The sequence below is a fragment of the Mycteria americana genome, chromosome Z (assembly GCF_035582795.1).
Source record: "Mycteria americana isolate JAX WOST 10 ecotype Jacksonville Zoo and Gardens chromosome Z, USCA_MyAme_1.0, whole genome shotgun sequence".
Classification (NCBI taxonomy): Eukaryota; Metazoa; Chordata; class Aves; order Ciconiiformes; family Ciconiidae; genus Mycteria; species Mycteria americana.
In genome coordinates this window covers 18,326,725-18,353,254 of record NC_134396.1, presented here as the reverse complement: position 1 = coordinate 18,353,254, position 26,530 = coordinate 18,326,725, and the positions used below count along the sequence as shown (strand labels likewise).

Here is a 26,530-nt window from a genome sequence, read left to right as displayed (position 1 = left end):
ATATGATTAGTCGCTTTTTTAATATATATGTATTATGTGAAAGTGCTTTTTTATGGAATAAAAAAGCTACTTTATGGAATATACTTTATGGAATATATTCACTACTATGGAATATATTCACACTATGGAATATATTCACTACTATATATTCCCTACTTTATGGAATATATTGTAGAAAAAGATTTGTCACCAACTTGAGTAATGTAGTGCTTTGGAACTACAGCTTAGCTGTCTTAATGCAAGCCTTCTATCCCTGAAATATACTTTCTTTATTAAATACCATATTTAATTTGTACTTGCAAACTCAAAGATCTTGAATTTCAACACCTTAATACTATTAATATGCCTTTCCTCAATAATATCAGCAAAGAGAGTAAAGATCAAGGAGCATAGACATATTATTGCTTTATTGCAAAGAGGAAGCTGATGTTGGGGTTTACTGAAGTAGCCTATGGAGGAACAATCCTTGCCTTTGGTTTAGTTATTCCCTGAGCAAACACAGGGCTTTAATTTTCACAGGTAATTAGTTTGCCATCATCCACAGACCCTATCTTTGCACTCAGTATGCAAGGGAAAAACATCTCAGATACATCAGGTGAATGTATTAGTACGCAAATAGTACATTAATGTTTACTTGTATACTGCTAACAGCATATGAGGTGCACACCTAGACGGAAAATACATACAGAAAACAATTCATTTTGTCTAACTGGCTTACTATTAAAGGCATCATTGAAAACCAAAGATCTGTAACTCTGGCCAAAATGATTTTGTATATAGGTTTGTGATTAATTATGAGGAATTATTATAATCTAATTGATTATTATAATAAATATACTTTAATATGTTTAATTTAATTATAAATTATTACTATTTTGCATGTAAGTCTATAAGTTTATTTGAACTTTGTACATATGAACAATGAAACATTCTGCCACCATTTTGTCCACCAAGTTTCTTTCTTCCATTTCATGCATATGCACAGCCCATCCCACCAAAGCATATTTCAAAAACTTTATAACTCCTGTAAATGCTCTTTAGGTGTTCAAAATCAACCAGCCAAGGAACATTCGTTACCAATTCAGATTACATCTACTGTTTCACTAAAACATGAGGTCTGATTCTTTCATGTTCCAGCATTTCCTTCCAAATACACTGCTTTGTCCCCTTGAACAGGAATACAAGTTCCTTCACAAGAGGAATATAGATTCTTTCAAATTGCTCTAGCATTTCATGATCTATTCAACTAATTAGAAGTTCACCACTGGAAATTTTAAATCTTAAATTACTAAACTGAAACAATGATAATCCCACTTCATCAGGGAACACTGACTCACATATTAAAGAAGATGAGGGGAAATTTCTGTAACAATGTCTACTCTTCTGTTTCTCTACTCAGATTTACTTTTCACTTACAGTAGCACAGCAGATCAACAAATTCTGTAAAAAACATGCTAAAAAAATCTAGTTCACTATCATATTCATAACTCCTCCTTGATGTTCTGATCTGGCAAACAAATACCCATTCCGGCCATTTAATGCAAGTTAGTAGTTCTGCTATGACAGGACTAGTAGCAAATTGTGTGTGTATGACACCTATACGTGTTTACAAAACGTGCCTTACTCTCATCTTTCCCCCACAGAAGTAATATACACACGAGATTTTATATTGATGCAACGCAGCAGATTAAAATCTTTGTATCCAGGACAGTTGCACGATGAGAACTGTTTGATCACTTAATATCCTAATTTAATATGCAAACAGGGAAGTGAATGGATTTTTTTTCAATGTAGTAATTTGTATACCCACAATGATATAAGGTAAACTTCTAAGCCATGAAGATCCCAGAAGACAGACTCTCAGGCAGTGCTGAGTAGTAATACGAGGGGGATTCGTGGCATGTTTCACCTTCACCTTTGGCCAGTGCCCTTACTATCCTGGCCACGAAAACCATCAGGAGCTCTTAAGTTACTGCTTGTATACTGGAGTATCAGCATTAAACATGAAGCATGTATTTTCTCTTACTGCTATGGCTACCCTGGTTCAAAAGCTAGAAGGCTTCTTTGGAGCTGGTTATTTTTAAATTGGTTGTTTTCAATAGGAATGCACCAGTATTATTTATCTATCGTACTTTCTATCCCTAAGAGACCTACATAGTGGGCATTAACATGTCTATTGTAATGCAGATGTTATTCATTTGTAGCATATACTGTTTTTTTCTACAAATAATTTCTACCGTATCTTCTACAGATTGTACCATGGCTCCATAAAGTAGAAATGTATTACTTAAATTAGCCTAGTTTTGTATCTGATAATACACAATGACTTCCCAACTATTTAGACTTATCCTGTTCCCTCTTACAAAACCCCACATTCTCTGACATAAACACAACCACGTGATGGATATTATAGCAGGAAACACAGAATCAAAGATGTGAATTTTTTTGTTTCATAAAATCGTAATTTGATTAAAATAGCCCATAACCAATCCTGGCAGTGCTGACTTACTTTTTTCAAATACTTTCTTGACAAACTAAAAAAGAAAAAAAAGAGATAATTAAAATTATGCTTTGTGGATTATTTTGGTTAAAACTGGATTTATTTGGATTTAGATTAATTATTTTAGGACCAGATAAAAGCACACCTACAGCAGCCGTTCTTAAGCTAGACTAAGATATCTGCATTGATGCCTGTATCTGTAGAGCTACATTGGTGCAAATTTATCAATACTTCCAGAGGAAACACCGAGAAACATGCGGTTCAGACACAATGAGAATTCTCCCTCAGAAGAGAAGACGCTGGGGCTAACAGCCAGGAGAGGGAACACACAGATCCAGAAGCTGAGGGACACGTGTGGAAAATTCAAAGGGCTCCCAACAACTGCTAGCCCCTGGCCAGAATTTTGATGGTGGAACAGCTGCCCTACAGTCCCTCAGGATAGGTACAGGAGGGCTGCACATACTCTTTCTCTCTAAAACCTTTTACTTAATTCCTGTTTAAAAGGCTTTTTGCTAAAAGGAATCGATTTTGCCCTCGATGCATTAGATTCTGTGGTAGGAAATACATACACAGCTCTGTCAGGTTGTCTTAACAGTTGTAAATACCGAAACCAAACCCAAATCATTCCTTGTGTTCTGAGATTATTTGCTCTAGGAAGCACATGAAATGCAAACGCTTACTCAGTGATCCAAGTGACCCAAACTGCAATGCAACTTCTACCAGAACACCTTTCAGTTTTGCACTGTGGTGCAAAGAGCAAAGCTGTATGTATACGCTGGGGGACAGAGGCATACACATCTGCAGTCCTGTGGTGCAAGAATTCAACCTGCATACATGTTTTGTTTTGTTCTGAAAGCCATCCATCCCTTTGCTGGCAGTGTCACAATTTTAACAGTTATTTCTTCTGACCTGTCAGAATTAACATCACTGACTGCCTGGCACACTCAAAGTTTCAAGACGGTCCTTCAAAAAAAGAAACATCCTTACCACTCCTGCTTGTTGCCTGTTTCTCAGAGTGAAAAGCTTCACCAAACTTTTAAAAATATCCTAACAGAGAATAAAGCCTGGTCATTTCCCTGTGAAACTTCTGAACATCTGAAAATAAGAGAACAAGGTGTTTTGCACGTATTAGTGCCAAATACAAGAGGGAGAATGGGCCTCTAATGGGTAATAGCAAAATATGAGTTTTATTGGCTCAAATATGAGTTTTATGGCTATCGTATAGCATTGATCATGCTATACAAAAAAATGCTTTCATGACAGAGGCCTAGGTCTGATTGCACAGAAAATTATCTTATAATGACAACTGTTCACGGGATCGTAAGCACTTGCTAGCGAGCAAAAGGTCAAAACTCTCCCACATCTCCGATCCTTGGTGCCAGCCATGGTATCTGGTACGTGTGTAACTTCAGACATGTCCGCAGTCAGAACACCGCATGGTGCTCCACCGTCAAGGCAAAGGATTCGAAGTCAGATATTTAACATCTATGTCATCCAGTAATTCCATCACTACCACAAAACACTCCTAGAACAACTGCTGGCTGGTATCATACAGCCTAACTGTGACACCCCCTGAAAATTAAAGTAAGAGTCAATGATCTTCCATACTTTTAGGCATTCTGACCAATTAACATCAGGCCAATCTCCTTTCTCATTGGGGATTAGTTACAACCTCAGTAAGTCCCTGAGGAATAGCTTTGCTATCTGTCCATCTGTGACCTGAATAACTGCCAGAGGCTATAAATGCATGATTATCTTTCCCTGCAAAGTAGGTCACTTAAGGAAAATTAATCCGAAAAGCTCCAGTCACCATGTTTAGCCAGCTGGAGAAGGCTTGTGAAGGCGGGGGCAGGGAGCACACATTAATGAGTTGTATTCAGAATGAAGTTATTTTGAGAGATGCCTTCATGAAACAAAGAAACAAAAGCAGGGCTCCATCACACGTAATGGTTTCCTGGGAAGACAAACGCCATCACTCCGAACGTCCCCCCCTTCCTTCTTCTTCCCCGGCTTTATATGCTGAGCATGACGCCATATGGTATGGAATAGCCCTTTGGCCAGCTGGGGTCAGCTGTCCCAGCCGTGTCCCCTCCCAACTTCTTGTGCACCCCCAGCCTCCTCGCTGGTGGGGTGGGGTGAGGAGCAGAAGAGGCCTTGGCTCTGTGTAAGCACTGCTCAGCAACAGCGAAAACATCCCTGTATTATCAACAGTTTTCAGCACAAATCCAAAACACAGCCCCATACTAGCTACTGTGAAGAAAATGGATTCTATCCCAGCCAAACCCAGCACAGCTGTTCAAATCAAGAGATGTTTTCTGCTTTTTGAACCAGTTATTGCTTATTCATTGTTTGCTGAGTTGTATGCAGTACCAACACTATAAAACATGGTTTCAGATTTATAGAAATAAAAAGTGCGCAGAATTCTTCTTTATTAATATTTTATGGGTTTTAATATTGGATTCATTGCACAAAATGAATTAATTTAAAAACTGGATTTCTTACTATAGAGTAGTCATGGTGTCAAAGAACTACAGTTACTCAGGAACACATAAATTCTTTACTTCAGGTGTCACTGTGATCTGCACTGCAGGTGGATGGTGAGCAGTGCTGCCTTGGGATAGCAGAAATGAGGAGGAATTCAGCTGAGTAGAGAATGGAGTACTTTCACTACAAAACCTGGCATCTGGTATAGTAACTCAATCTATAAGACCTGACAAATACGAACCGAGCAGAGTCCCTGTAGCTGCTGCCCGAATTATAAATAGTGGCGTGCATTGGAAGCAGCCCAAGAGCCTGGTGGAGTGAGCATTACCAACCAGCGGGAGAGGTATGTCAACCAGCTGGTAACAACGCATTAGCTGTGCTGGCAGCAAGGGGTGATCCTTTCTGACAGCCTTGCTGGTGAGCCTTACGGAGCAGCTCTTCACGCTTAAGGAAGCAAAGGGGGATTGTGAGTGATTTGGTTCTGTTACAGTGGTATCCGAGAGCTCTAGTGAACTCAAGTAGTGTAGCTTCTTCTCTTTGGGAGTGTAAGGCAAGCATTTGGGTTTATGTAAAACTCCCTGGTGCATTTGGGAAGGAATTCTGCACAAGGTCCTTATGAAATCCTCCATGTGAAATAAGCTCCAGATAATGCTGAGGTCCCAGGCTGGAAGGGTGAGATCTCTGCAACGGGCTATGCTTCCTATTGCCTACAGTGGAATGATGTGACTATCCTGTTAGATGGAGATGTTGACTCTGCTGGCACAGAGGTTGAGTGCAGCATCCCTCTAGGTATTTCTAAAAGCTCACAAGAATCCTCTTCTCATTCATGCTGAGAATGAGAGTTAAGCTCCTCACTTCATGTCCCGATTTAGAAGTCATTTTAAACAGGCATTTTGGGAATTTCACCCCTTTTCAGAGATTCAGAAGGCATCTTCTGTGGCCATCTATTAAATTCTTCATGATAGATGGCTTTAAATTGATAGATGGCTTCATGATAGATGGCTAAAAATTACTTCATGATAGAAAGGCTTTAAACATGATGGGTTTAGAGTTTGCCCTGCTGCTGGTCCAAGGTATCATATGCCCTTGGTAATGACATGGAAATTTCTGCCTCTCTCTTGAACATTCAAAGCAAAATTGGAAACAGAAAGGGGTTTTGTAATTTATTTAATTATACCTAATTAGGAGTCCTAGAATGAGTGGGGAAGAAAGAGCAGTGGAGCGGATTAGGTCCTATCTCGCCACTCCAGGAAGAGGCAAGAAAGAAAAGTTTTGAGCTGTTCTGCCATTTTAGTCTTCATACAAAGCTGTCTGCTTGTACAGGCACAGTAGATTGAGCCACTCAAAAGACTCTAAACTTATGTGCCTGAGGGAGACAGTAATCTACAGTATAGTTAAATAATTAAAGACCAGCAAAAGAGGGAAAGCTACGGTAAGAATGACAGCTTTTGTAAGAAGAAAACTTAAGAAACAGAACAAAATTGCCTCTTTACAGCTACTGCTTATTGTCTTATCTGTAGTGTGATTAACTGGACACATACAAAAGGAAGTCTTATTTGACAAACTGGAATTTATTAAAAAAGGGTAAATCCTCTCAAAGTTATAATCAAGATATAATTACCAGGAAACTGCTTTGAGTTAAATATTTTGAGTGAGACCAATGAAAAACTAATTAATATTCAAAGAGATCCTTATCCTTAATTAGAGTATTCAAAAGAATTTTTAGCAAAGGAGGATAGCTCCCCTGGGGAGAGAAGTAGGAACATAAACGGAGCATGAAAGATCTGTTTTTCCCTTTGGGATAAGGAATATCTACATGATCTCCATGGAGTTACATCAGCACAAAACCAGGGAAACATAGTTGTGAACCAGCTCTTTAGATTGGTTAAATGACAAATTCGATCATAGCAAAAAAGATGAAGAAGGCCCTTGAAGCACATCGTACTTTAAGTGAGGTGACTAATAACAAAGCCACACACACCTACTGGAAATGGAGAAAGGCAGCTGAATGGCTGAAATCAGCAGGTGAGAGCATGGCTTTTCTGAGAGCATAACGTTCTCTACAAATGTTGGTTTATCCCGCTCCAGGATGTATTGGTTTTGTTTTGCACATCCCTTTACTCAACTCAGAGCTACAATATGCTTGAACTTCCAATTTCTATGTCAGTGTGAAGACAGAAATGCAGAAGCTTTTTCTGCAAATTTGGGCAGAGGAGTGCTTACGGAGCTATTACAGATTTCTCTTTCAAGGTGGTTCATATATGATCTTTCACTTTCATTTAGCCTTCCAGTTTGACCATACGCTCGGATTCTGAATCATCCAAAGTACCCGTGCAGCCCATGGACAGAAGAGTTGCCTTTCCCATTCTGTTACATGCAGTCCTGTTCTTCTAGGCATCTCTTGTGCTACGCTTTACCAGCGCACTGGTGAAGGGTCAAGATCTTTGCAGACTTGACAGATGAAGATGACCAAAGAGGCTGAGTACAGACTCTTTCCACTATATAGCAGACCACTATGCAATGCAAATTGGTGGCTACACCCTATTTAGATCCACCACCTAAATCCATATTCTGCATTTTGTAATACAGCCTTCATTCATCACAGGGCCCACAGAAACCACCACAACACAGACAGCCTTTCAGTATGGAAGCTTATCACTGAGGAATAGACTGGATATTAAATTCTTTTTAAGGAAGGAAAATTTCACAGAAATATTCTCTGTGCTGACCCAGCACTGTATTCCTGCAGAAGACAACAAAGCCAGAGAAAAAAATGCCCAAGTATGGTGGTGGTCACTGCTTATTGAAACAATAGGAGTCAACAGCAACAGAAGAGCTCCTGAAAGGCACACCATGGGATGCTGAAGACTGAATGCTTCACAAAAGTATTCAGTTAATGCTTTTGTGCACTAAAATTAATGCTTCAGCTATGATCCTTATCAATCAGAGACTTAGATCCCAGCCTTGACCCAAGTTACAGTGGGGGACAAAGAGAAGAGTCACTCTTCTCCACAAAAAACAATGACGTTTCCAAGCTTCTTGTATTGTCTGCTAGTGTAGGCTGGATGTGTTTACAGAGGTGACATCTGAACTCTGTTTCTCATTAAACTTACACTGTTAAGAACAGTTTTATGCATGTCTTTTGTATCACAATGCAAAAGACTTGTATTTAATCTGAATCATCACAGTAGCACTAAGAAAATCCCTGATTTCTCTGAAGAGGCTCAACTTTTATTTTAATTTTATTCTTTTAAAAAGATCTCATTTTTGCCTTAGTCACTTAATTTTATATAGTAAAAGACACTAGGTTATCTCTTCATGAAGGCCACAGAGCATAAGCCAAAATCAGTAACTCTGTCTTACAACTTTTAGCCCTTTGCAAAAGCAAGCATAATTAATTTCTAGCTTTTTTTGCACTAAACATTAAAAACTTGTAGACCTAACATTTATCACATACTCTGAAAAATTGGAAAAGATTTGCCCTTGCTCCCTTACTGAAATTGCTTATCAGTATCACTGCAAGGATTTTATTCTCATGCCTGCAAGACCTCAAAGACCTAAAATTTTATCACGTACTTTGAAAAAGTAAAAAAAGATTTGCCCTTGTTCCTTTACTGAAATCGCTAATTGGTATAACTGGAAGTAGTTTATTCTCGCGCCTATAATGTATCTCATATTTGTCACAACTGATACCCAGCAAGTTTTTTTAGTGCATTAAACACTAGGCATGATTCCTTGCTGTTGCTATAGTGCCAAACACTTCAAATATTCCAACAAAACTACATTTTCAAAAGCAACCTAAGTTATTTAGGAACTTACATCCCATTTTCTAAGATAACTAGGTATTTGGCTGTGAAGAAAGTCAAATTGACTTGGGCTCCTATGGCATTTAATCACTTTATGAAAGCAATTAGATTATATGGTTATCAGCAAGTCAGATACCAGGACATGGTGACCCTGACACTAAAGTTATCTGAATTACGACCACTTTCATTCTGGAATTCATTTGTACACACAAGAACTTAAAGCAGTTTAACTGTAAATTCACACTTTGAATTAATATGGATTAATTTTGCTGAGGCCCCTGCCTAGGCAAAACCCTGTGTTTCTTTCAAAAATCCTACCTGTAACAACAATTTGTGTGTGCACTGAACCAATCCGGACTCTGTCAGAAGTGTAACAGAAGAGAAGAGAGTATTCGACTGCCCTACGCTTCTCTCACCTGGGCTCTCACTTATTGAGTGCTGCTTTAAGAGTTTCACTGAACTGTGCTCTCAATTATGCCTCGCTGAGTTTGAGAAACTTCCCCAGCTTCACCACAAAAACGCTGTGGTAGTGGGGACAAGGAACAACTCTCTTCCCAGTGACCGCACCTCCACCACTAAGTAAAACAGGGCCAAAAAGCCCCAAACTTCTGAAGGCCATATGGACCGGGAGTTCGCACTCTCCGCAAACTGCCCTGGTCTGTGTCAGCTGGCCAGACAAATCCCAAGCACAGTTTGCACATGGTCAGGTTGAGCGCCCTTCCATCTCTACAGTCTTCCAAGGCTTCACGTGATCTGCAACCCTCCCATGCCCATCTGAAACACTTCTGGGCATGCAATGCACATCTGTGCTTTTGTGCAAGGAGAATACCGCTCCAGTGGGTGGCAATGCAGCCCTCAAATCATTGCAAGTATGTGGAACTGGAAAAGGACTCCATACAAAACAGCAACTGTGTCTTATAGCCACAAGGGCACTGCGTGGGCACAGAAGAGGTCAAGCGTCATTGCTGTAACACGTGGAAATGGTTCAGCCCACAGCCCTTAGTGCCAAGGCCCATTTTATTTAGCCATATAGATGTGGCCATGAGGCTGTGGCAGCTACAGGTCGATTCCACGGAGCTCAGCAGAGATTCGCAGCTTTGCAGCAACAGAGTGAAGACAGAGCTACACCCTGAGCAACTGCAGCCACACGTGGAGCAGTGAGGTGGCTGAAGGGACCTCTCCCAACCCTGTAAACCTGACATACACCACATGCAAGGGGTGGAGGTCCTCAGCACAAGCCTCTGCCTGCATTTTTAGGTACTGTCACAGCTTTAACTGGAGTGTGTTGTGTCTCCGCTGAAGACAGCGGCTGTTCCGAGCGGCTGAATGTGAAAGATTTGCAAGTGCCTATTTTAGATCTTCGTTGAACCTTCTGTTAGTGATACCACAGGATAGCTCAGCCTCTAAGACCCCTTAATGCTGGTTCCTGTCTTACTTTCATAGCAAACACTGAACTCAGCAGAACAATCACTACAGCTGCAGGGCCTCACAACTCCACTACCAGCAACGGAAAGACAGTCTATAGAATAACCTACAGAAATACTTACATGTGATTAGGCAGTTGCATAAAGATTCTGAATTATGACTATTTGGCCTCCACCCAGCTACTGCAGTAGGTTATCTTACAATATCAAACAATAACTACTGGTGCAATTCATTTTTGCATTACAATTGCCAGTTTGCTTATCCCAGTAAATACAACGACATGCATTAATCGCACGGTTAGCGCAGGAGATGAACTGTCAGTTTACACGCTGACAACAAAATAATTTTATTCCATTAAGAGAACAGAAGCTATGTGAGAGCATGGCAAATTTAATTAAGTTTCATTTATCTCCTGTGATAACCATACAATTACTTAACAGTCAATAGCCTATATATAAAGCCCAAACTAAACCACCTATGGAGCTGTCAGAAGTACTTCGAAGAGCAAGCAGTAAGTTGCATGAACTATACGATCACAGTAAAACATTTATTGACTATATAGGTTTGAACAAAACTTGCAAGTGAGTTGCAACACCTGTAAGTGGGTACTGCAACTCATGTTTTCTTCCATCCCAGGTTTTTAAGAGAATGGAAGTATTACATTTGCCTTGTTTAAACCAAATCTGAACCCAAGAAAAGACTAAATTTCTTGCACTATATTGACCCTAGAGTCAAATTTACTAAAAAGAGATTAAATGGATGAAAAAAAAGATTAAAGTTAATACATGGGAAGTCTCTGCTACTGGCACTTTTTTTATGAACTACAGGTTAACACTCAGAGGAAACAGTCCCTATATAAGTTTCTCTCTCTCCCCTATTGTAAAAAACCCCAGTTTTTAAGAAAAAACCTAACATGGCACCTTCTTTAATTCACTGGTAGTAGCTAATTCTTATTTACTCAGCCTAGGCTAAGTGATCTCAGGTTTCCTTCAGCTTCTCTTCAGAATAATGCATAGGTCAGATGATTAGGCTCAAAAACTCAGCTGGAAGTTAAAAATATAGTAATTTATAGACCCGCTCTTCCCAATTCAACACTTAATTGGTGCAACAGTTTCAAAGAAGAATATAAAGCTTGGCTTCCCACTTCCCTCTCCGCCCCATCTTACTTAACACATCACAAACCCAGCAGGGGTGCCAGGAATATGAAGTTGCACATGAGTTTTGCTAGTTGTGAATTCACAGACAGCAGAACAGATGCTGAGCTCCCATCCTTTCACGAGGCTGTGCCTACGTGCCGCGGCACTGTCTCAGCACGTTTGTTTTCTAATATTGCGAGGTCTATTTCACTTTCCCTGATAAGGCACCTAGACTAGGAAAAGGGTAGGGCAAACAGCATGATGTGAAGATGTTTAAAAGCCAGCTTTCCTGAGCCTCCTGCTGTGCTGGACGTAAGCCCAGCACAAATGATCCCTAAGGTGCTACAGCAGAATTAAACAAGAATACTGCGATCTCTGGAGAGTGTAGAAAGAAGGTGCTACACAATCAGTGTTGTCATGTAATTACATTAGTTTTAAATTTCAGAGTATTTCCTAAATAAAGTGAACTGGTAAGTCGCAGTCATACACAGTGATCAGTCAGATCACACTTCGGGCATGTAAGACACTAGCTATAATCTTAAAATTCAGGCCAACTTAATCTGAATGCATTGCCTACATGAAAAAAACGTTTCGCTTTAGACAATGAACCCATATCTTATTTCTATACCTATTTTCACTATAGTGAGGGAAAAAAAACCTTCTTCTTCCGTTGGCAAGCTACAGAGTTGGATAACTTACTACATTCAGTCAATTCAGTTTTAGGGCTTTGGGTTGGGTTGGGTTGGGTTGGGTTGGGTTTTTTGTCTGAGCCATGTTGTTTAAATAAAATTACTTCTTAATTTCCTATGTGGTTGCAGTCTCCCAGAAGAATGGTTTCCACTATTCTAACTTTAATTTTGAAACCAAACCCTTTGCATTTCATGACAGGAAGACAGCACAACATTACACCACAGCACCACAGAGTAAAATCTGCAAAAGCAACAACCCTACAATCAAAGTTCATCACAACAAATGGACCACATATAATGTTTTATTATCGTGTACTTGAGAAAACAGAGTCCTAGTCATCCCGGACATTTTATTTCAGCACCTTCACCTAGCTCCAGCTTCCTCCATTTGCCAAATGGCTTAAGAGCTGATTAAAATAACCACTCTTATATTCTAGTTCATTGCTGATGTGTGCCAACCCAATTCATTACAGACAAAACTTGATGGCTGTTTGGTGTCACTGTGAAATACTTTGATGATGCTTATGAATTGCCAGTTGTCCATATCTCACCAAAGTGCTATTCAGCAACTCAAATCCATCTCAGCAGAGCCCCGTTATATGATCAAAACACTGATCAACACAAACCACTTTGCCTGTACCACAAAATGTCACTGGCATCTACAGCGATATTAAAGGTACTCAAAAGATGTGACTCTTTAAGTACAGAAAGCTTCTATAAAGCATAAAGCTGATGGAAAACTGCAGAAAATGTTGATCTCCATTTAGCTGTATTCTCCATTTTATTCTTCAAGCTCACTCTTACCTCAAGAAGAGAATATATTAAGTACTTCATATTTTTGACAGACAAAATATTCCACGTCTGTGTTTATGTGTGCCTTCCCCTAACCTGTGCCTGCAGGAAGTAGGTTGACGCTATCAAAGTTCCACTGCAAGGGGCCTGCCTACTACAATGCAACAGAAAATAATCAGCGTGACACAACTACGTTCAATAACACAACCTGTTCAGGTGGAGCCCTGAATACTGTTTGCGCATTCAGAAACATTCTGAAATGGCTTACAGTAAAGCAACTTTGGACTTTTAACTTGATCAACAAGGTTTTACTCCAGTCTTCCAGGGGCTGTCCGGACAGGAACCGTGGCTTGGAGAGTAGGGAGAGTGAACAGAACAGCCCACCAGGGAGCCACGGCAGGGTGACAGCAATGCCAGGGAACACGACACTGTGCTGCCTCCGTCGAAAACAGGAAGCACAACTCGGGGTCATGAAGTTGGCAGGAGGCACAATTTAAGGCTGGACCTGGTAAAGAGGGCTTAGCGGATGAAACCCGTCTTCCCCAGGTTTAGAAGTCTGAGAGCCGAGAGAGGTTAAGTGTCCTGAGATGGCACTTCATCTGACCGGTGCCATCTAGGAGGAGATGCATCAGGCACTGTGGAAGCCCCTCAGGCATCATTTTTCAACCACAGTGTCACATGGATGTGGAAGAATTTGCTGGTTCGCCCCCAGAGGACCCAGGCCACAGCATTCTCCAAAGGAATTACTACCTTAACTAGGTTTATTTGTAAAGCCTACCTCTAAATAAGGAAGAAATGTTTAGCAATCTTAATTGATCTGACAAAAACAACACACTCCAAAGAGTATCATATCAGTAAAACAGCTTGGATCTTTTGGATTAGACTTGAAACCAAGCTTTTTACTTCATGTGAAAATTAAGAGCTCCTGGTTCTTGGTCCTACATCTCTTGGAGGGATGCAAAATGATCCCTCACATAATACGCAGCTACACAGCTTATGAATTTCAGTCAGCTCTATTCCAGATAAAGTCTAGAAAAAAATAACCTTGATGAAAACTATTTTTTGTATGAGGGATTCATTTAAATATTAAACAGTTATTTAAAAAATGTACTAAGTTAGTACCCATGCTACATATTTTTAATATAGAGAGTTTTCTAAACTGCTTTTCTCTGCTTTGTCAAACTTTAGTTTTTAAATATGCATTCTTTCAAGAAGTGGGCAGAGGTAACCCATTTGGCTGAATCCTATCAATAAATATCTAAAACCAGCAAGCAGCTTCATCAAGTTCACCATGATTTCTTTGCACCACACAGACAACTGTATGTTGGCTCTGAACTGGAGAGGTCAACAGACACAGCACAGTTAGTTCCTAAGCCGCATGTGCCTGGCAGTGAAAAATATTCCAGGGGACAGAAGCGTTCACACAACTCTATCCAATCCTCCTTCCTGTGTGACTGCTGGAGGAGCCCGTACCAGCTGCTCAAGGTACAGTTGCTAATTCTGAAGCTTTAACTATGGCATCAGAGAGGTAGCAAAGGAATAGGAATTGCAGCCACCTCCTAAACTCATGCTCCACCTCTGCTTCCTTTTAACCCAAGCAGAATTTGGCACAGCAGCACATCTATCTCATATCTTCAACAGGAAAAGAATCCATAACTTAAATATTTGTTGCCAGATATCATTGGCTCTGATCTTCATGGTCAATCCCTTAGGAGAAAGTTATCTAATTGATTAAAAATTAGCTAATTTTTAAGTCAGAATGGGCTTCACTAATACCGTCTAAGCACTTTATAAATGGCAAAACCCATGGATCCAAGGATCTATGTAGCACATTTTAGGAGAATCCACAATTAATAATTCACCATGACTTAAAGTGGAAACACTCCATGACTTAAGATGCTTGCCCTCTTGTAACTCAGGTCAGATGTAATGTAAATTCCCCTACCCCTTATCTAATAGTATCCTTATAAATGACAGTAGGAACAGAATGAATGACAGGCTCTCAAGGTTAAACATCTGCAGAAGATGGTGCTGTCCAGACTGATTTCTGTTTCCAGAGTGTACCTCTTCTCCAAGGAGCAGGGGCAGCTAAGAAGGAAGTAATACAGAAAAGACTAAAAGGAATATAAAAATCCATAAAGTAAATTGATCATTTCATGTCCAATGTGACTTGCTAAAGGATGAAGGTACATTTATTCGTATTCTGCTTGGAAGTTTAAGAAAAATGAGTTCTACGCTGTTTCAAGAATAGTAATCGTTTAGTCATTAACGTTGTCATCGTAGTTGAATGTTTATCATCAGGCCTTCCAGACAGCAGTGAAACCATAACCACACAGCATATATAAGATTTCAGAAGTGGATATCTATCTATATATATGTGCAGCTTCTCATATGAGAAGTCCACTTATCTCATGATCCACCACTACACCTGAGAAAACACAGAACGCAGAGTAACTTGTTGGTATCGGTAGCTGCAGGACTAAACTGGTATCAATCAGATGCATTCAATGGAGCTTCACCTTCACTAAAATGTACTCAGTTACAGGCTTCCCCCCTAAAATGCTTCCCTCAAGTATTCCACTGGGTTTGGCCCTGCTGCCTAAAAAACTTAACATATATCCTTTCTCTTAGAATAAAGCAGAAAGATGAGGTACAGCAACACAGAGATCTTTCAGAAGAGCAGAGGAGCAGGCAAAACAGACACTATACCTGGTGCAGGGTAGAGGGGCCAAGAGACTTGGAAACACAGCCTGAATTTGAAAAGAGACACTAACTGAAAGGTCCAGGCTTTTTTTTTATTTGCTGGAGGCAGGACTTTTTGTTTGCTTGTTTTAGGCGACTTAATTTTTGCTCCTGTCTTCTCAGTAAAGCAGGAAACTAATTCCTAGTACAGAATCATAGAATGGTTTCGGTTGGAAGGAACCTTTCAAGACCATCTAGTCCAACTTCCCGGCCATGGGCAGGGACATCTTTCACTACAAGAGGCTGCTCAAAGCCCCATCCAACCTGACCTTGAACACTTCCACAACTTCTCTGAGCAACGTGTTCTGGTGTCTCATCACCCTCATCATAAAAAATCTGGGTGAAGATATGCAAGTACTCGAGCAATTGAACAACTGGAGATGTTTCTTCATTAAAAACACACACTTCACAAATATTCAAGAAAGGATGGCTTTGAGGGGCAGATTTATGTGGGCTTTAAAAGAGTAAGGCTGTATTTTGAGAATATATTGTTCCTATGAGTTACAACATATTTTAAGGTACCAAACTGACAAAAAGACAAGTTTTTTCTTGCTTTTTGAGGTTTTTTAAAGCTGTTTTTTAGCTTGTGGACTTTGAACTCAAAACTGTTCAGCGACACTTCAATTTCCTTTACTTCTAAGGAATATGACACAGGCATTCTACCATGACTACTTGTGTAAGTTACACAAGTTCATCCATGTTCTATGTATTGATTCTACAAAATCATTCGAAGTTGACAGTAAGTGAACCTTGAGGTGAGTAAAATACACAAGAATCGAAATAAGACAGTGATGCAGATCGTTCTGCAGCATACTTAAAAGTGATCTGAAGGCCACAAATCTTCAATTCTCTTTAATTTCCTTTCTCTAAAACTGTGTATCCTTTTCAGTAATTTCTATGTGGACAGGAATATGTACCCTGAAGCCCAAGTCTAGACTACTCTCCAGTTTCATAGAACCAGCTTGTAATTATAGAGTCCATTTAGAGACAGAAAACAGTAAATGAACAAGTCTGGAAAAGTTTCTTTAGCATTTGTCTACCCATATAGATGGTTGCATTAGCGCTGTATTTTGTGTTGGTAAAGATAAGTGGACTAAGTCTTATACTTGAAATGAAGCAGCTACACACCAGCGACAAGGAGCCTTTATCTTCTAACATATACTTTTGAGTGGCTGTTGGGGCATAATTTGAAGAGGTCTCTTTGGAGAGACAAAGCATGTGTCTGTGCAGATGGGTGCAAGCTGTGTGATACTCTTACCTGCAGAACAGACTGCCATAGGAAAGTCTTGTTACAAATAGTCAAAATTCCAGGCTCTGAAGAAAGCCCCCCACCTCCTCATAAAGAATTAATCCAGGCTGAAGGCATGGGCCTGAATGTTTCACATTATTTTGGTCGTAAAATACTTTCACACGTCAACTTTTCTAACCAATGAGGAGGAGACAGTGAAGTTTGAGTGTTCAGACTTTGTGAAAAATATGTTTGTCCTGCAAAACATTCCTGCTGCCTTTGTTTTTCACAAAAGGCTTCTCTTTTCAAAGGTCATGACTGTTAGAAAAATCATCTGAGAGTCAGGGGATCAATAGCTATGTGGGATTTTTTCCCTGGTAACTTCAGGTGTTACTGGCTTTCTGTTTCTTTAATGGGTGGCTAAAAAATGGTAAGCATGCACTGAGGCTTCCAATCCAAACAAGGTACGACATTTGTAGTTTCAAATATTAAGTCTTTCCACAGATTATTTTTTAAAATAAAAAGCAATTCTACAAAGTGGCTACTTCCTCTCAAAAGTTTTCATTCTGTTTTTTTCTGGAGAACAGGGCATTGAGACTTGCAGCATTTCTTTGGTGGCTGTTCTCTTTGATACTAATGACACTTCTCAGTTTTGAAAAAAATGTTTGAAAAGATACTGGTTATAGTTGGAAATGCTGACCTAACTTCAGCAAAATTTACCCAGAGACATCTCTGGTGTATTAAAGACAACACCTTGGACTCCTTCATGGTGTCCGGGGAGAGTTCAGTTTGCAGCTTATCCCTACTTACTGGTTGAAAGGTTTCCTATGATGACACTAAACAATATCAAAAACACTGATGGAAATAGGAGTAAAGAAAACATGAGGTATCAACTGTCTACATAAGATCTTCTATAACTATCATTTTAATTCTTCTTCATGAAAAGGTGCTTGCATGTTTGAGCTTACAACTCACAAAACAGCAGATTGTAAATAATATACGTAGAAATCGTATCATAAAACAAACCTCACAGACACTGCTCACAAATTTAAACAAGCATACACACTGGTATCAAAATGCACAATAGAAGTTCATTATTCAAGTAAATTACTAGGAAAATCTAGAATAAAGAGAATAGCTCCTCCACCAATGCCTAAAAATGACAAAAAAAGTCTCTGTGTGCTAAGAGTAGACTCCTAAAATGTATAACACATTTCAGAAAACTGTGTTCTTGAAAACACCTAACAAAATTAACAATTGTGACTTAATGGACACAACAACGAAAAAAAAAAACCCAAACCCACTCACCCTACAGAATCTGATTTAGTGTTAAGTATCATATATCCCCATTCACAGAGCCAATGTTTACAGTTGCTGAAGTATTAACAAACAATCTTTTAATGTCATCCATACTTTGGACAGGTTGAGCACAATGTATGTATTTTAGAAAATGAAAGTTCATTCCTTAAGCAAGATAGTGCTTTTTTATTTTTACTGGGCTTTTTTTCCTTATGTATGCGATTAAAAGGGGAAAAAATTACATAGTACAAGTCGTATTTTTTTGTTTGTTTTTTTTTTATTTTTGTTCTAAATATAAATTGCATAAGGATTATATTCCTCTTCTAAGAATGTACTTGACAGATATGTTTCAAGAGTGCTCACTTGTCTCTGAGGACAGTATTTATATAATCTAATTTCAAACACCCAGCTCACATCATCTGAATCACCCCTTGGAGCTCTCACTAAATAAACCGCAGGAAGTAGGTAATTCACATGCTCCAAACTAGAACGTGCTTAGGTGCACAAGGGAGATGGTGAATTACTCTCTTAAGTGTTAGGCTGTTTTTAGTTTTGTCTCTCATCCATTCCCCCAGCCATTAAAATTAGCTCTACTAGTTGCGGAGTTCCTTCAATTTGAAGAGCTAAGCAACACATACACCATGACCATTCTTCCAATAGCAGATACAAGTCCTCTCCACCTCTCCTTCCATTACTAGAGAAATCTTACGCAAATGTTACAGGACGAGCTGTATTATGCTGTGTTTGACATGTTGCTGGTTTAAAACCACGTAATGGTTTACTATGTATTCCAAAGATACCTTAAAGAATTTTCAGAAATTGTCACAACCAGGAAAGTCAGAGACATGAAAAAAAAATTACACGAACACAAGGTAAGATCTTCCTTCCAAATTAATAATTTCCTAGCAAGAACTTTTATTTTGAAGGATAGCCTACTTGAGCTAGATCCCAGCAGCTCAGGCAGAAGTGCAGGAGTGAGGGAAGCAGCAGGAATTGGTTCAGGGAGGGAGCGGAGAGCAATCCCTCCCTGTGTTCTTCTTCCAGAGACCACCAAGCTCTTGCCGGTGGAGCACAAGAGGCCGAAGAACAGTACAGCTATGACCTTCACAACATCAAACAAATGTTGGTTGAGGTGAAGTCAAGACCTACGTCTAAGTTGCTATATTAACCAGTTCTTTGCTTACACTGACAGCAGGAACATATCACCTTTGAGTTTCTTCTCTGAGTGTGCCTCAAGAAATAATAATCTTTTCTCAAGGGAGGAATTGAATTTACCAGAGTTCCTCCAGTGTGCCCTAAAATGTCACAGTTCATTATAGTACTGTGCAACGTGAAGACAGTTACTGCCTTTTATGTTAGAGAAACCTTTTTTAAAAAGCCTGGCTTTATCAGTTTCTGTTCTAGAAGGTTTTCAAAACCCAACTGGATAAAGCTTAGAGCAGCCTGGTCTGATCTCATAGCTGACCTTCTCTGAGCAGGAGCTTGGATTAGAGAGCTCCTGAGCTTCCTCACAACAAGAAATTATCCTATGATCAGGTTAAATAACATTCAAAAACAAGAATTTCAGAAAAAAAAGTTATACACAACCCCAGGACTACTTGGTAAGGAAGCTATGCATAACCCTATAAAGAACATCCAAATACTAGGATTTTAGTATAAATTCAAATTACAAAACACCACAAAAATTATTAACACAAAACTTTTCCTTAAAGCCAACTTAAAAGTTCAGCATGATCCACAAAGTACCTTTACTGTAACATAACTAAAATATTTAAGCTTGAGAAGTGAGTAGTTTTAATATACAAAGTGAAAAATCTACTAAACAGATTTCTGCATACAACTTTTAATGAAAACTCAGTGAAAGAACATGAGCTAGCAGCAAGATTTTTGTTCTTTTTCTTTGTTGTACAGCATTGGATTTACATGCAGCATTATTAAATGGTAAGCTATCTAGACAATAATACATCTAAGATATAAACATCGTTTGAAATAAGTCCATTTTCACTAAGGCAATGAGTCAAAATTCCCTATTAAAAACTTGTTTGAATACAAAAATAGGAATTTTAACGAACAAGCAACAAACACACACATATATATTGTCTGATCAAAACATTATGTAATAGAAATTCCAAGTTTATGTATTACAAGAAAAAATGAGGTAACAGGTTCAAGTCACGGTTGACAGAAAATTGAAGACTTTCAAGATTTGTCCCAGAAGAGTCCTCTTACATTTTGTTTCTGAAAGTGTGTTTTATCAGCTTCATAAGGTGCCAAAAATGGAATAAAGCTTGTTATAAACAAATGTATTCTCTTCAAGGGTGAAAGAGCAAGTTCACCAAACAGTTACCAAAAAGCCCCAAGCAGCAGTTGCAGAGTTTGCCAGATACACTATTCAGTTTTAATATTTGAATTATATTCTAAGGCTGAATAAGTTTAGTATAGTATTTCTTTGGGCTCATTCAGACAACCAGGAATTGTATACTATGCACCACCAGGATTAAAACTTTTATTTAAAAGCCAGTCACATCAGAAGTAGTTAAAATTTTTTAGCAACTTTTTTCTCTCCAAACCCCATTTTATGATCAACAGTTGTCAGCTGGGGGGGGGGGGGGGAATCACAACTAAGAAATGTGGAAAATACTTTTTAAACAAGGAAGATGTCTGAGGAAACTAAGATTTCTTAAGAACAAAAATACATACTTTTTATAGTCCTAATTATTTTAAATATTAGATTTTATTAACTAGCTTCTGTTAGAAAAAAGCCTTCCTGGACTAGCTATCGTTCAGAAAAGGACTGATCAATGTCTCAGCCAAGATTTTTAAAAATTCTAATGCCAGGCTTAGGCTACATTTTACTGTGATTTGTTCTGGCAACATTTACTCATTAAAGCAGTGCTCAGGCTATAGTATATTACAGGATGTGGGTGTTCCCAAGTAATAATACTTCATAATCAACATTAACCATCACAGGTAGTTTAAAAAAAGGCAAGATGTTTAATTACAAGAGTTTATCTTCTGTGCAAGGCTCGTAACTGTTTAATATCCTTTTCTCTCAAGCAGTTGACAAGAGTTACACTGCTTGTGAACAGCATTAGGACCTTCCAGATGAGGACAAATTGAAGCAACTAGACTCCTACTATATTATGCTCATGGGCTATGAATGGGATTTTAGACATATTACTGGAGAATGTTAATTTCAATACTTACAGTTATTTACTGAAATTATAAGAAATTTGAGCTATAATAACAAAACTCCGGTGACTTAAATAATGCTGTTTTTCAGCTTTTGGGTGTAAGTGGTCAGAAAAGAACTATAAATACCAATGTAGTATACACTTATGCTGCTGAAATAACAGACCCCAACTACTTACACTAAGACACAGAAAGCACAGAAAAGAACACTTGCAGAAGAGGACATATCTGGCCAGCGAGGACATGTTATAACAAAATCAAATTGAACATTTTTCAGGTGTGCAGATTAAAAATGACAAGTAGTAAGATGTAGACTAAAGCACGACATCCACACCTGTGATTTCTGACCTTGTTAAGTCCTGTCAGACCCTTCCAGTTGATAGAAGGACATGAAAACCCCTTACCTATGTCACTGTTTTGACAGCAGCCCCCTTCAAACCTTTACTCCTGTCCTCCGTAGAAACACCTGCACTCAGCTGAGCTTGCCAACCCTGTTGGCAGCAACGCAGTTCCCACCTCAGCAGCCACCCTCGCCGTGCAGTGCCGTGGCACCTCATCCTGTCCACGAAGCTCTGGCACGAAGCCCTGCCCTGGGCTCTTGCCGTGCAACCCCACACGTGCCTCCCCTGTGCTCCAGCCTACACTGAGGACCACGTCTTTTGGTTCTTCACAGGGTAAGTATGTACTGCCAATGCCAGCGCAGAATGTAGCTTTCCTATTTATGGAAGAAATGAACTTCCTATGGTAGTGTTATTCCAGTGAAGCATAGCCAGCCTCAATGACGCTCATGTCCCCTACAGCTGAACTCACTGGAGGGAAGACTACAATGCCTTTTCTACTGAAAAGCACCTCGCAATTGATCCGACGGCTCCTGGAGTAAAGGCAAGTTATGTAAAAAGCATTGCCACACACAAGACAACACTCAAATGCCCTTCCAGCATTACCCTCCTCACCCAGAAGCATTGGCTAAACTTTACCTTTGCTGAAACGCAGGGTGCAGGAGGAAGAGGCTCAGTGATCGGCAGGAGTTGCCAGGGTGCACAAGCAAAGGGCTCAGTTCAGCAGCTCCTCTCCATCACACATGGAGTGCCACCAACACACAGCATCAGCAGAAGGGTGGGGAACAAGGAGGAGAACAATTCCTTCCTGTACCCCCCACACATGAAAAGCCCCGGGAGTCTGCAATGATTGGGGTGTAAGGTTTTAAATTTAATTTTTTTTTTTTTCTTTTAAATCAGGGCAAGCAGGCTGCCTGCAGAGAGCACCCTTTCAGCCAGCACAACCAGCTAGGTATGTCTACCAGGCTGCCAATTTAGCATTATGAAATGGCTCTACAAAAACATGACCATTTAACCAGGACTAACACAATCCTGGAGGCTTCACTTTCCATCTCTTTCATGCGTTTCATGCATATTTATTTATTTATAATAAATAAATAATCTTTATTTATAATAAAAACCTTTTCTAGTCCAAAATTCAATTTATTTCAAAGGGTTTTAAAAATTTGCATTTTCTTCAGTAATAGCTCACTAACAAACTTGAAGCTACCGTTAGCAAGATGAAACTCTGGTCTTTTGAGAATCATCATGAGAAGTGACCCTCAAAATGCAGAGTTATTGTTGGAAGACCAATTCCAGCTAGTGGTATTTAGCAGGACAAAATACTAACACCAGGCACTCACACTGCATACATGAAGTAGAAAAATGCAAAGCACGTGGAAGTTCTGTAACCTCTATTCTACACCGTCAAAAATTACAACTGGGTAGTTTCAAAACATATCTTCAGTCATGCTCAATGCAGAGCAAAGCGTAGTTACTATATTGGCATACCAGAAATCGTATTTATATATGCAGAACGACAGGGGAGATCTTGCAGCTATCATTTTTTAAAAAAACAAACAACACTACTCATGTGTGGACTTTATCACAACTCCTTTTCACAAAAATATTGATAGAGAATTCCAACACACAAACAGTTTAAATGAACTCGTTACAGAACACTGATAGATGTGCAACATTCGTAATACTCCTTTAACATGCACATAGCACTCTTACAAAGCACCATTTCTTCTAAAACATGTAATAGATGCACTGGTGACAGCTGAAGTATAAAAATAAACACAATCACTCTGTTAAAAAATTAGTGCAAAAGTATAATTTTTTCTCATTTGAAAACGTATATTATTTTTTCCAGATACGTTTAATAGTATTATTCTCTTACAAAAACTGAGAAGTCCTGCACAATTCCAATTCCATCTCTGCTCATTCTGAATTGCATGACATATCTGATTTCCTAGTATTCCCCAACCTTTGACCAAGAGCTCTTAAACTCTATTTAAACTGAATTACACAATGTTTAAAAAAATAAATCTAGTATTTCTAGCTCTCTTCTAAGTTTATTAAATCTTTCAGTTACTCTCCATGGTCTCAATACAGCATGTGTTTTATCGAGAGTGACCCATTTACAATTATTTCTAATAGGTGAGATATATCGATCTTAACTCTTAACTCATTGTAAAAAGTCCTAGCTTTCTTAAAGAACAACAGAGCACAGCATTCCTAGCGCAACAAATTATAATTCAGTCTGAAGGAGAACTACACTTCTCATATTTTGAAAAAAAGTTGAAAAATGTTTTCAACTGTCAGAGAACTGTTCAATTAAGGGCTGCTTTAAACTTCATAATCCAGAAGTGTTGTAAGAGTCCCTTTTCTTCCAACAACTCATCAACGAAAGGCTGACATCCAGTCCTATCAGTCATTTAAAGAATGTGTGCAAAAATAATTTAATTGGAATATTCTATGAAGCGATTAATTTTACTAAGATCTCAGACATTGAAATAATGCTTCCTGTTAAAGGGACACCTGCACTAACCAGTGTTCAAGGGCTCGCGTTAAGCTGATTAAACTATAAAGTGACGTTCCCCCAAATCTTATTCCAAGAGATTTTCTCACAGATGTTTTTCTCTTAAAACAAAGACTATATTGCAAATCTGAAAGCCAGTCCATTTTTTTGGGGGGGTTGGGTTTGTTGGGTTTTTTTCCCCACACAATATGGGAGAAGGTCCCTTTAACGAGGAAGGAGACAGGTATCACTTAATCAGGATGTGGGAATGGAATCTGTACCTATGGGTAAATGGCAATGCGTTCTGGGTTGGTTCAGCCCTTGGTTCTGAGTTCTGCGTCACTTCCGGTGTCGCTCTCTCGTCATCTGTCCCGTTAATACTTTCCGGTGTTAAAGGAGACTGAATATCCCCTCCAGCTGATTCCTTAAGCAAAACAAACAACACATTAAAATTACAAAATGACCTGCTCAGGAAGGCTATGTGCATATAAGCACTAACATTAATTCTTAAATGATACACAAATTTTAGGCAGTATTAATGTGAGGTTCAGATTTCCCAGCATCCATCATGGTCGTATTTCATGACATGAATTTAATTTAGAAGTGTATTACCATAAGATTCACATTACCTTGTACAAAACACAACTGACCTACGAATTATTTGCAATAATCCAGCCTCCTGCTTATTACAGACCTCTGTCTCTTACCTGGTGTTACGTTCAGCCCTCATCCTGCTACACAATGGGTGGCTATTGACACCCAGGATTCTTGTCTCTTACTTTATATTCTAACACGGTGAAACAAACAATTCTGGTATTTTTTGCAAAATCTAGCTTTCCTATTGTTTATTAACCAAAGTGAGCAGTGAGTGGAAGGGCCATTGGTGGTGCGTTCACAGTTTCACCTATGAGCCATCTGTAAAGAACGCGTGTTCAGCAGAGTCCTGGCAAAACTTTCGTAGGCACGTTAGCCTGGCCTAGCTCTTGCTGGTCATGGTATTATCTGGGAAGGAGAATACTCCAGCTGCACACAGGCAGCTTCCGCTACTGCTAGGTAACTGGATGCCTGAAAAACTTACTGGCTGCCTCCCAGCAGAAGGCACTGGTGTGGTTTTAATCACACTAGTCACACCGATATGCACACTGGTGTTTTGACCAACAAACACCATTTGCTAATTTCTAGTCACTGAAAAGTACTTCTTCTTTATACAAAGTACACCCTTGTAGCCCACATCCTAAGTTAGAACAGTATTGGCTTTTCAGTCCCTGTATGTGGTTTAATTTTATTATTTTCTTTCCTGTTACATTCTTTTTCAAGTAATGATTTTTGCAGGAGATAAGCAAGTCATATAAGCAAGTAGCTCATCTCAATTTTAAAATGTCTTAGTAGGCTTTTAGTAATCAAGTGGTAACATTTAACTCTTAAGATAGAAGAGTTTAATGAATAGAGTTCATTGTATGTCATGGAGGGGTGTCTACACAGCAGAGGTCTGGTTGAATTATAGTATTTCAAAAGCTGAGCATCTCCTATGGCCACACAGCCTTCTGCCATCTGCATGGGGAACAGATAAAACTACTATTTAATGTTATTAAACTGAAGCACAAGTACAGGCTCTGGAAGGCCAGCAGCTCCTCTTCCCAGCGCTTTGACACTCTGCATAGGAAGCTGAAGAACAGCAGTCTCAGAAGGAATTGCAAAATATCTGAAGATGGTCATGATCTTACAAGATCAGGGTTTAATTCTGAGCCTCCATCTGTAGCCTTCAACTAGTTTACACGGATAAGGCTTTTTGAAAGCCGATACTGATCCTCCATCTGTAGGAAATGTTGTCCTTGACTTTGAGACTTAACTAGATGGAAAAACTCAGTTCTTTTAAAGAAAGTAAGATCTGGCTGTCATCATCACCTTCCACACCCTTCTGGTGTCCCTTAACCAAAATATTGTTGTTCAGTGTTTTCATTGCACTTTAAATTACATTAAGCATTTGCAGCAAAACAATTGTCAAAATTTTGCTTTTATTCTGCCGTATTTCTCACATAGTGAGAGATATGTATCTCACTCTACAACTTGAATTAGCGGGTGATACAACATTTTAACACTGACTTCAAGTTCTATCATATTTAGCATTCATCAAGTTATACAATGCACATGCACCAGTGTCTCCATTCTGCACCTTCTTATTAAATTTCTACTGATTAAAAAGCAGAAATAATTAGCTCACACTGATTTAATTCCACAGATATAAACTGTTATTTGTAATATAAATCTTTTTTTTGTCATTATATGAATGCAAATTGTTACCTACTTTCAGGAAGAATCTTTTTATTTTATACTCAAAACTATTATCTTAAGTGTTAATACTTTGAAAGTCAAAATTAAATCTTGATTTTTACAGA

General features: G+C 39.0%; 1 protein-coding gene across 3 annotated transcripts in view; it reads right to left on the bottom strand.

The window, feature by feature from the left end:
- HOMER1 (homer scaffold protein 1) overlaps positions 1-26,530 on the bottom strand; it is a 115,224-nt gene that overhangs the window by 24,340 nt on the left and 64,354 nt on the right. For all 3 annotated transcript variants that reach the window (XM_075527217.1, XM_075527220.1, XM_075527219.1), the window contains one exon: positions 24,416-24,558. In XM_075527217.1, coding sequence (XP_075383332.1) covers positions 24,416-24,558 — 143 coding nt within the window. The remainder of the gene's footprint in view (positions 1-24,415; positions 24,559-26,530) is intronic.